General features: G+C 39.6%; 2 protein-coding genes across 4 annotated transcripts in view; both read right to left on the bottom strand.

The window, feature by feature from the left end:
• The window catches only part of phf2 (PHD finger protein 2), a 101,084-nt gene extending 91,034 nt beyond the window's left edge, over positions 1 to 10,050 (bottom strand). The window contains exon 1 of the mRNA XM_084317098.1: positions 9,300 to 10,050. Within this exon, the coding sequence (XP_084173224.1) occupies positions 9,300 to 9,400 (101 nt within the window). The 5' untranslated portion in view covers positions 9,401 to 10,050. The remainder of the gene's footprint in view (positions 1 to 9,299) is intronic.
• A 682-nt stretch (positions 10,051 to 10,732) lies between these two features.
• Positions 10,733 to 12,610, bottom strand: part of LOC311230620 (constitutive coactivator of PPAR-gamma-like protein 1 homolog) — a 138,919-nt gene continuing 137,041 nt past the window's right edge. For all 3 annotated transcript variants that reach the window (XM_084316955.1, XM_084316956.1, XM_084316957.1), the window contains exon 17: positions 10,733 to 12,566. In XM_084316955.1, the coding sequence (XP_084173081.1) occupies positions 12,258 to 12,566 (309 nt within the window). In that variant the 3' untranslated portion in view covers positions 10,733 to 12,257. The remainder of the gene's footprint in view (positions 12,567 to 12,610) is intronic.

The following is a 12,610-nucleotide window of genomic DNA, read 5'->3' as shown; positions in this document are numbered from 1 at the left end:
CAAGCGGGGCTCTTTTCCCTAGATGTCACCGTTTGACGACATTACAGATTATACCTTTAGATTAGAGGTTTGATTTGATTCGATTATAATGTATTGTCATCATACAGCACAAGTACAGTACAACAAGAAGAAGTTTGGCTTCCAACCAGAGTGCAAATGTAACAGTAAAGTGCAATAGTAATATACAATGTACAGGTGAGTAAACTGGGTATATGTCGATCGGGGCAACAGTGGCTCAGGAGGTAGAGCAGTCGTCTGGTAATCGGAAGCTTCCCGGTTCAATTACCGCTCCTCCCGGTCAGAGTGTAACAGTAAAGTGTAACAGACAGTAATATACAATGTATAGGTGATTAAACTGTGTATAAAGTGTATAAACGAGTACTACTGAGTAATAGTGCTAATCAGATGTATGTACAGAGTTGTAGTATTAATATGTACAGTGATACAGGTATAAAGACACTATGGTAAGTCATACTGGCCAGCAGTGTAACTAACTAGTAAGAGTAGGTAAGGGATATACAGATATAGTATCTACAGATATGTAAAAATGATTATATGCAGGCATGTAATGTTATTCATGTATGTTCCTCTCTGCACCTGCTGTGTTAAGTGCCTTGACATACTGAAGCGCGTGTTATATTGTTGAGCCCCACCGAGCTCATTCATGATTTTCTCTGCAGAACAGACGTGGAGCTGCTCTCGCTGAACAGGTTCTGGATTACAGTCATTTTCATATCGATTCAGAGGACTTCTAGGGTAGGGACTGTATTCTTTTTTCCTACTCAACCACAAGATTGAGCAAATCCTGGATTATTAGTCTGATGGAAAACCATCACAGTATATATATTATATATTATATATATGATAATAATATCATAACGATGGCTGAAGCGCAAAACCTCCTATCTGAACATTTCTTTTTTTTAGAAGAAATAAAAACGTGTTGTTTTCTTGCAGAATGCTATTTTCTTTTTAAGGATACCCAATACAAGCATGTCTATTTTATCATGCCCATCTTATGTCTTTTCATTATCTGTTTTTTTATTATTTGTATTATTGCACGATCGAAGCGGGCATGACCACCCGCATTTCACTGTATGCCCTGGTATGTATGTGACAAATAAACCTCTTGAATCTTGAATCTACAATACACTGCTTTTGGCTTTTGTAAAATATCTTGCGGACAGACTGAACAGGTGCAGATAGGAGGTTTCTCATCGTCCAAAGTGAATTTCTCATCAAGTAACATCACCGTGGTTACGGTACTATTTCACGCCCCTGTGTTTGCTCACCAAGATAACATTTAGTGAATTGTGAACAAAATCAATAAATATACTTGAGAAAACACAGACTGGGGCATAAAATGTGAGAAATATTTCCTCGTCATAACCATTATTTATATCCCATCCCTGTGAGGTCACTTTGGATTGATCGCCTGTAGATCCTCTCTCTACCAGAAATGTCATCTCCGTGAGTAATAATAACAATACAAAATCTATATTCTGGGCTAAACACACGCTAAGTTAAAGGCTAAAGGGTTTGGCGTGTTCAGCGGTGCTCTCTTTCACAGGATCACTGTTCAATTTAAAGATTCGCATATATTTTTTTATTGTTGACTCTCCTAATCGGCTAGAACCAAGACTCACGTGTGATGTCATGCCAAACGTAAAGCCCGCCCTGGACCTTCTCCAGTGACCAATGGGAGACTGACTCTGTGGACCCAAAGCATGTCTCAGCTCAGCTTTGACATCACAATGAGCTCTAGCCAGGCTTTTATTACTTATATTATCAATTACAAACAGGAAAAACATGAATCACCAGTTTAAAGGTGGTGTAAGTGGTATTGTTTTGTTAAAATAAGTGTTAAATAGCTCTACATTCTGACACTGATATAAAGTGTCTGGGTCAGTAACATGGGTCTCCCAGTCCCTCTGCTCTGCAGTAAACATTAAATAAATGTTCTGGTATCCCGTTCCCACTTTATCCAATCAGGAGAGAGAACCCTAGATATTTGTACTCATTTCAAGGAAAATTTGCTTACTGCACTGGTATATTATTTTACTTGTTTCAAGCACACATTTGCTTAAAACTAGTTTCTATTTCTTGTGTCAGACCAAGACAAACTGACAAAGTGTAATTGATTGTTGGATAAAGTGGGAAGGGATACCAGTATTTTGTGTTTACTGCAGAGCGGAGGGACTGACCAAGTTCAAGTTCTTTAATAGTTGTCATACAGAAGTACAGAATACTTTCATACAAAATGCTTCTTACTGTTACGCTCCAGAGACTGTGCTAGACAAGATAGTATCAAATAACATAATAACATAATATAGCATGAATTTAGAAGAAGAAAATGAGGTCACAGTGTTCGGTATAGACATATGTACAATGTTCTGAGTTACCATATAATATACAATACACAATACTATGCAGTGTACTAATGTACAGTACTATCTAGTGCAAAGCAGAAATGGGATGAGGTACAATTTTAGGTACAATTTACAGTAAGGTGTACGAGTTGTAGTGCAATCCTTCATCAATAAATATAAAGTGTGGGGAGTGGGTGCTACAGTGTGTTTGTTTAAAGTGGGTGTGTGCTATAAAGTGTGTGGAGTGGGTGCTACAGTGTGTTTGTTTAAAGTGAGTGTGTGCGTGTGGATGTGTGTGCTATGTGCGTTTGGTGGTTGTTGTTGTGTAGTGTTCATTCATTGTTCGTTTAGCAGCCTGATACACTCTATACCAGTGATGGCTGTCGGAATGTACAGCTATTATTTTAACATGTAGACCACTTAGTTTAACAAACAAAAGAAAACCACGTACAGCACCTTTAATCTAACTCCTGTCCCATGGGGTTATAGTGACGTCACCTCTCTGGGGGGGGACACGTGGCACATTCCTTTCTCCTTGTATTTATTTGTGGATGTGTGTCTTATAAACGTAGTCATGAATATCCTCTATACTGGCTTGGCCTGTGATGAACACTTAACATCTTACAGCTGAAATCAAGTGGTAATATCTGAATTCACTAGCATAACTACTAGGTTATGTCTCGGAGATAAATTAAACCCCCTGGGAGAGAAAAATACTTTTAAAGGAGGACTACGCCCCAATTTCAGAATTCATACATGTGTTATTCCTCTGGTCTAAGACACAAATGTGAGTGAAAATTAGCAACTCTCTTCTCAAATCCAAAAACTAGAGCAGCTAAAACTCAAAACGTGCAATTTAGTATGAAGTCTGAAGCTGCTCCTTAGACAATGAATTGTGAAAGATGTTATAGATGACACTGAGAGACACCCAGGAGAATGTTCTGAGTATATGATGTTATAGATGACACTGAGAGACACCCAGGAGAATGTTCTGAGTATATGATGTTATAGATGACACTGAGAGACATCCAGGAGAATGTTCTGAGTATATGATGTTATAGAAGACACAGGAGAATGTTCTGAGTATATGATGTTATAGAAGACACAGGAGAATGTTCTGAGCTCACAGGTACATGTTCTGTTTCAGAACTGACAGAAAAAATAAATAACGCACATCCTCCGTTTGTTGGTGCTGAGCCAAACTGTAAAAACAGTAATACATAAGAACAAAGCGGGGCTCGCAACTCACTTGTAGTTCCAGGGTGATTTAATAGACAAAAAAAGGCAGTAGATGCGACGTTTCGACCTTACCTTGCTTGAGGAAGACCGGTAAGGTCGAAACGTTGCATCTACTGCCTTTTTTTTGTCTATTAAATCACCTTGGAACTACAAGTGAGTTGCGAGCCCCGCTTTGTTCTTCTGTTTCAGAACTGAGACACTACTATAGAATAAAGGCTAATTATTTAGGATATAAAAACTAAATCAGTCACCCTACAGAGCAGCACCAGACTCGATGACATCACACGTTTGATTCCCACACCTCCGGTTTCTGTCTTTTGGGAGAGAGAGTAGCTCGTGTCCCCAGATATTGATTGAACTGTGTTCGGCCATGGCGATAACATATTAGAATGTTTCATTTGAGAGGTGTGTGTTCCCCTTTAAAAATTATTCACAGAGCCAACGAGCGCAGAGTTGATGATCATAAGTGTGACCGTGACAGTAATCCCACAATCAGGGAGTGTGTTTCTGAAGCAAGGTGGAGGCCTAACAACCCGTGTCAGTGTCACTGTCTCACACTGAAGCATGATGACGCTAGCGCTTTGTTTAGAGCGGCAGCCCGCAGCCAGAGAAGCATCACAACGACAGGGTTTTATCCGTATTGTGCCGTTCGTCCTCTGATTACATACTTCATTTTGACAAGGGGATTGTGTTTCATCGCAGAGTGATTATCCTTATCATTAGGGCACAACTATCTTGTGTGTTTTATTATAAATTAATGAGGGCAAACTAATGTGAGGTGAACTGCTGCGTGCGGTCAGGCAAGCGCTACCGGAGTCTCATGGCCAGCACAGAGAGAGACTCAGAAGGAGCTTCTATCCCCAGGCCATCAGGATGCTCAATGACTCTATAATGTAACAACTCATCATCTACACTCACCGCACACACATCCACATGTGCACACTCACTTTAAACAAACACTCACCTTACCACTCACTTTAACACACTTTATATTGATCTTATTAGTAAAGAGATTTGCACTACAGTACATTGATACCTCATTTGCACCTTACCCTAAGTTGTGTATGTGTACCTCATCTCATTTCTGCATTGTACCTCACTGTTACTCATTTTACTCTGTATTGTATGTATGTATATTTATTGACTGAACATTCCTTTACTTACTTTTTAATAACTTTTTTTGTTACTTTTTTTGTTTACTGTATGTAGCACACTCTCAGGGGCTCATACAGAAACAAGCATTTCATCGCAAAGTATGAAAGTATTATGACAAATAATAAACAAACTTGAAAACTAACAGTGTTGTGTAGCCTAAGAACACTGGCCAGGTAGACAACACATAGCAATACACCACCTGTAAGAGTAGCATGTTTCAAGTTTACAAGTTCGTTTCAAGTTTGTTTATTAATTGTCATAGTAAAATACAGAATACTTTATCATGAAATGCTTTTTTCTGTATGAGCCCCTGTGAGTGTGCTAGATAAAAATAGATAAAAAGTATAAAATAGAAAAAGTCAAAAGTACGTAAAATAAAGTGTTCAGTCAATATACATACCGTATATACAATATACAATACACAATACAGAGTAAAAAGAGTAACAGTGAGGTACAATGCAGAAATGGGATGAGGTACAAACTTAGGGAAAGATGCAATGAGGTAGGAATTGTAGTGCAAATCTCTTTACTAATAAAGTGTCTAAAGTGAGTAAAGTGGGTGTTAAGGTGAGTGTTTATTTAAAGTGAGTGTGTACGACGTGTGGATGTGTGTGCAGTGAGTGTAGATGATGGGTTGTTACATAGTGTCATTGTCATTTAGCATCCTGATGGCCTGGGGATAGAAATGAGGCGTGAATCTGAATTTAATTACGTGTCAGATGTAAACTTTTGTCAACAGCATGGAAGACACGTCTCTGTGCGTCTCACCTCACCACGTCCCCTTCGCTGATCTGTACTGTATGCTCTTCCTTCCATATATGAACTACTGTGCGGAGGTGTGGGGTAATACCTACAAAAGCACTCTACAGCCAATATGCACCATGCAAAAAAAAGCAATAAGATTTGTCAACAATGTAGGATATTATGAACACACCAATAACTTATTTATAAAGCTACAAACATTGAAATGTATGGACCTAGTTGATTTCAAAACTGCCCTCATTGTATACAAATCCAGATATAAACTAATCCCAGGCAACATTCAAAGATGGTTGAGAGACAGGGAAGGAGAATATAATTTAAGAGGGAGAGAGAATCTTAAACAATGGTACACACTACGCTGAAAAGCATGTGCATATCCGTTTGTGGAGTGAAGTTGTGGAATGATTTACCTGAATACATCAAAATGAGTAAACATATTGCACAATTTAAAAAGCAGCTTAAAAAATACACATTAGAGAAATATAGAAATGAGTAATGCGGATAAACAAAGTTATGTTATATTATGTTATGTAGTGTGGCTGCATTGTATTTACTGCTGTCAAGTGACTCAAGTTTTTTCTTTTTGTACTATAAGTCAAAGTATGGTATATAATGTATTATACTAAATTATGTTAAATCAAGTAAAATTTTATGGGAGAAAAAAAATGTAAATGTAAGGGGGTAGGGATCAATAAGCTTAGCTTCCCTCTACTCCTTTTTTTAACATGTCAACAAACTAACTACATTGCTCTTGACTTTTTGCTTAATTTCTTCTTCATTATGATTGTTATGTATGACGGAGCTTGATATTGTGATTTGTTTGGAGGAATATGGAGAATACATGTTCAAAAATAAACTTTTTCATTCATTCATTATAAACCACAGTCATGAAAAAACGGTTTGAGAGAAGTGAGTGTTTACATCAGCCATCTCTCGATCGTATCATCATATGCATGTAGCAAATCTGCAGATGCACAGAACTGAGAAAACACTGATTGCACATGTGTGTGCAATAGACTATTAGCATGATAGGTAGTAGTATTAAGTATAGTAGCATAGTAGTATAGACATATTAGCATGACAGGTAGTAGTATTAAGTATAGTATAGTAGTATAGACATATTAGCATGCTATGTGGTAGTAGAATTATAGTAGCATATATATATTAGCATGATAGGTAGTAGTATAATAGCATAGTAGTATAGACATATTAGCATGATAGTAGTACAAGTATAGTAGCATAGTAGTATACATATTAGCATGCTATGTGGTAGTAGAATTATAGTAGCATATACATATTAGCATGATAGGTAGTAGTATAAGTATAGTAGTAGTATAGACATATTACCATGATAGTAGTATAAGTATAGTAGCATATAGTATAGACATCATTAGCATGCTAGTCAGTAGTATAAGTATAGTAGCATAGTATAGACATATTAGCATGATGTGTAGAAGACATGTTAGAATGATAGGTAGTAGTATAAGTATAGTAGCATAGTAGTATAGACATATTAGCATGATAGTTTGATTTGATGTTTTTTATTTTCGTGTCTTACATACAGGTGTATGCCCAGCCCACATGGGCTTGCAAGACACATAACAATAAGTATATAATAATATACTTGACCAATTACTTGACAAATCATAGTAGTATAAGTATAGTAGCATAGTAGTAGACATAATTAGCATGCTAGTCAGTAGTATAAGTATAGTAGCATAGTATAGACATATTAGCATGATGTGTAGTAGTATGTAGCATGATAGGTAGGTAGGTAGTAGTATAAGAATAGTAGACATGTTAGCATGATAGGTAGGTAGTAGTATAATAATAGTATAGCATAGTAGTAGACATGTTAGCATGATAGGTAGTAGTATAAGAATAGTATAGCATAGTAGTATAGACATATTAGCATGATAGGTAGTAGTATAAGAATAGTATAGCATAGTAGTAGACATGTTAAGAATAGTATAGCATAGTAGTATAGACATGTTAGCGTGATAGATAGGTAGTAGTATAAGAATAGTATAGCATAGTAGTAAGACATGTTAGCATGATAGGTAGTAGTATAAGTATAGTAGCATAGTATAGACATATTAGCATGTAGTAGTATAAGAATAGTATAGCATAGTAGTATAGACATGTTAGTGTGATAGGTAGTAGTAGTATAAAGCCGGTATTACATTGGTTAGGACATCCAGCACCTTTTTCTAACCTTAATGAAGCCTATAGGTGATACTATAGAGGTGAATGTGATACTACTACTACTGTCTGGCTTTATTTTGACAGCAAACCATATGGAGGACTGAAAGTCTCCTTTCACGACTACAGCGCCCATGCAGTTGGACCTAAAAGTATAACAAGGCCTCTCACAACAACACGGGTCGACATTCGTATTTTGAATGTTAATAAAAAAAACCACTTCCTGACTATCATTATAGACATTATTAGCATGATGATACATTGTTGCTACGACGAGCAGTCGATACATTGTAGCGGAGAGAGAGGGAGAGGGTATATCATCATCAAAGGGTTAATGTTCAGGCGCGTAAAATGCCAATTCAATGATCTGAAGAGAAAGGAGACTTGTTCTTCCGCGAGCCTCGAACCAAATATCTTGTTTTTTTTTTAAAAACCCCAGAAACAGAGTTTGAAAGCACGGGTTTGAATCCCACCTCGCAACCATTGTTGGTGTGAACAGAACAGAGCCGTGTTTGGGAACATTATTGTAACAACAACGAGCTGAAACAACAGGGACACGGCGGCGGCGTTGAGACCGAATTCTCACAAAATATCTTGTTTTTTAAAACCCAGAAACAGAGTTTGAAACCACGGGTTCGAATCCCGCCCGCACAAACATTGTTGGTGGTGTGAATAGAACAGACTCGTGTTCCGGAACATTATTGTAATAACAAGAACAAGCGAAAAACAGGGACACGGTGGTGAGGAGACCGAATCCACAGCCCCGTCCGTCGAGCTTCATCATGCGCGGCGGCGGGATAAAGACGCTATAGATATTATCATCCAGAGAGAGAGAGTGTGGATTAATAACCTCATCTCGATACCTTAGTCATAACAATAACTCAGCAGATATGTATCCAAAACGTATGGATATTGAGTTATTATAATATTAGCTAGTATTATCGTCAGCCATGGCTACTATATACACGCAGCTAGCGCTACAGCTGAGCCCATGCTGAGATGAGACTAGAGAGAGAACATGGTCGTGATTTGAACCTATATGCTTCTAAATAAAGGCAACAACGTTAACTATTGTCCGTGGTGCTGATAACGCTGGTACATTATGTGGAGATAAAACATAAAACAACGATAATAAACAGACTTTAATAAGCGCCCTATCCGTCCCCCACCAGCCAGACAGACACAATGATAACCAGCGCGGCGGCTGCTATAATAATGCGGGGAGATTCGAACACTTATACAGTTTTATTTACCAGTCGAAGCAGCCCGCTTCGACTATTATTATTATTATTTTCTTGTTGTTGTTATTGAGTGGGTGGTGAGGGGGGGATCTCTGTTTTGTGTGTGTTAACAAAAAAAATTTCACATCCCATAGTCAGCTCCATTTAATAAACTCCGCCTTCTTCTCCGAAGCGGCCTCTCTCTCGCTCTCGCTCCGCTATCGAGACTCAGATGTTAAACACCGAGAGAGACCGTAGACGAGACAGAAAGTGGCACAAAAACACAATGCAAACACAACGCAAAACACAATAATAATAGCGATCGAGCGTCTTTTTGGGGGTCGCGACTCACCTGCCGTGGAACCAGTCCTTGCAGGCGTCGCACTCGATCATAAACTGGGTCACGTCGTAAGGTAATCTGCAGATGCAATACACTGGTACTGTAGTCGCCATGTTCAATTCACAACAAGGTCTCTATCCGACAGGGGGTGGGGGGGGGCGGTGGGGGGGGCAGGAACCCTCCTCCTCCTCTCCGCTCCTGCTGCAGGAATATATATACAATAATATGATGATGATGATGATGTCCCAGAAGGAAAGCAGCTGGACATGAGTTCTCTCTCTCTCACTCTCTCTCTATAATAATAACATGAGCTGATCCATCATCATCCCGATCCCGGCGGCGGCACCACACGCTGCTGCTGCAGCCCGCGTCGCGTTCCAACGGCTCCTCCTGCTGAACTGACGATGAGGATGATGATGATGAGGTCCGATCCCTTTATTGATGGTGGTGGGTTTCTCCCCCTGAAGTGCATTATTCTTGTATGCTGCTGCGTGCCCCCTGATGGTGACTGCTGCTGCGCGGCATTATTATTATTATGGAGAGACGTTCGCGAACCATAAGGAGAAAATGCATCCGTGCATTATTGTAGGGAGAGGGAGAGAGAAAGCGTACAAATGTTACGTCAGCGTCCTCGAATCAGATGAATGAATGTTTTCTCTCGTCAGCGCTGCAGCTTTATTTTCTTCTTCCTGGCTATACTGTCTCTGGGCTTTTATTATTATTCCCGGGACCGTCTTGTCTTCCTTCTTCCCTTCCCGGTGGATTTGTTCCTCCTTCTTCTTCTTGTTCTTCTTCTTCCTCTGAATCTGAACCCACGATCGTCAGCAGCGGGACGTCGTTTGAATGTGGAGACTAGAGGGAGAGAGAGAGAGGGGGGTAGAGAGAGGGAGAGAGAGAGAGAGAGGGGGGGGGGAGAGAGAGAGAGCGACTCTGTGTTGGAGGTCCGAGAGTGTTGCTGGTGGGGAATTAACATTTGTGCGCTTTTTTTTGCATCGTTAATCAAACATTTCAGGAGGGGGCCGGGGGGTAATAATAATAGCGTCGATGTGATGTATTTATTGTATGGAGAGATTTTTTTTTTTTTTTTTTTATCTCTCCCAATTATAATGTCAAATGGATTTTCCATTTTAAGAATTTACCACAGTGTTGTATCAGAACATTTGATTGTAGTAGTAGTAGTAGTAGGGTACTTCATATTACCAGGTGGCAGACGGGAGCTTTACAAATAATAATTATACAAAAAAAATACTATAATTAAAAAAGAAAACATGGGCTATTTATGTCAGTTGGAACCTATAGTTTGCGAAGACATACTTGGACTTGCTCTACAAATTAATGCAGGAATCTAAAATAGGCAGAATACAATAGTGCATAATCAGGCGAAAGTGTAATTCGGGGGGGGGGGGGGGTAAAATAAATACAAACAAATTATACTAAAAGAATAGACTTTTATTAAGCATTGTAAGTTGCATTGCCCTCAAATACACACCACGCCACAATCCATCGACTCAGTCAAACCAGACAGTAATTCGTTCTCAGTGAGTTCGGTAGGAATCAACTTACATCAAGGTAACCTGTTTAGCTCTGGCAGAGAGGGACCCTGGGTGGGCGGGGGGGCAGAATACAACATATTTCTGATCACTAATGGAGAAATGAAAAGCTTTCAGGAGTTATATGGACATGTTAAGTAATGATTCTGGCTAAGAAGTAGAGTGAGTTTGAAACACTAAAGTAAATATTAAAATCGATTACTGGATGACGGATACAACTCTTTTAATTGGAAGGTCAAGCTCTTTTACGAAAAGGAAGGGGGGGGGGGGGGGGCCGGGGAGGGGGGTCAGATCAAAGCTTTTTTATATAATCTTTAGTTTTTTTTCCAGAGAGATACTTTACTAATGCAGAAAAACAGCAACAGAGAACAATATGAGAGAGTACACTATTCAAAAGTGACTAGATAACGTCTTGCTTTTCTTTGTATTATATATATATATATTAAATGCAACAGAGGTCAATATCACAAAAATTGTAGGTCAGAGCAAATCCGTTACTAACAGTTAATACCTTTTTCAAAAAAGGACTTTTTACTCATATTAGCATTTTTTTTTTAAATGTGCAAATGGGAACATTATCTGTAAGGGTGGCAGAAAAAGGACAACATGCACATCATAACTACACACCTTTTAAACTGTGACCCATGCAGGAGGCGCTGTTGAGACACTAGTATTCTAGGTCTGACAAGAAACCACTTCTGATCCACAATTCTGACAGGAGTCGTCGGAATCCTCAACGAGGGTCCTTCGCTTCTCCCGAGTTTGGATTCCGAAGCGGTTTCTTCTTGAAATGTTACTCAAAGCTAAAATCATGTATATATTGCAACCGAGAAGGTCAGAACCTATATATGCTGCAAGGATTTAATCCACTATAGAGTTAGTTAAATCTGAATCAAAACTCAAATCAAAAACCCACAGCGATGAACCGTGTGTGTGCGAGGAAACGCAGAGTTCTGCGTTTCTCGTCTTTGAGAGCTCAGGTTTTCTCAGAAAGCGTTTTAGCGTGACGACAGAAAAAGTAAATTACGACGGCAAATATATGATGCCAAGTACTACTGGGAGGAGAGTATCTCAACCGATAAAGAAAAAAATAAAACGATTTCCAAAATCAAAGCTTTTTGAAGCCTTGGGTATATCTTGAGACGAGGAAAAAGTACCGTTCTCATAATCAGTCTCACCATTATGTCTATCTCAGTGATGAGGGAGCAAAGGACCGTACTCACTCCCCCCAGACTGACGGTATAGTTTCCACGATGACTCGTAACACGCTTCTCGTTTACAGAGAGGGATCTGAATTCCATAATCTGTCGCCTTTCTAAGAGGAGAAAATAAAATGTACATAGACTGTAGGTAACCTTCCACATTATTCCTGACCCTTGACCCTCTTTCATCCGTCCGCCCTCGCTATAAAAAAATAGTATTACTCTTCTTTTGTCAAGACAGAGGTGCCCAGAGCTTCGTCTCTGTGGCAGTCGCCGTCTAGACGTAGTGCATTTAAGTGAGGGTTAGTATTGTTGCACGTCTTGGAGTCGTCGCTAAAGGCACTGTCGGGTCGGAGGGGAGGCCCGTGTTCGTCGTCGCCGTTCGGCCCGTCCGGCCCTCTGCCCTCGGTGCCGTTCTCCACGGCGGACGCTTGGTGGGACGTCACCCGAGGCGCTCTCTTCTCCTCTGGCCTCTTCTCCTTCAACGCGGCGTCATGTCCGCCGGAGGTGTAAGCGCCGGGCTTACTCTGGTGAAAAGACGGAAGTTCAAGTTCAAGTTTCAAGTGAGATG

The sequence above is a fragment of the Notolepis coatsorum genome (genome assembly GCF_963971535.1).
Source record: "Notolepis coatsorum genome assembly, chromosome: 6".
Lineage (NCBI taxonomy): Eukaryota > Metazoa > Chordata > Actinopteri > Aulopiformes > Paralepididae > Notolepis > Notolepis coatsorum.
The sequence above is the reverse complement of the archived record's forward strand: the minus strand, read 5'-3'. Positions and strand labels throughout refer to the sequence as shown.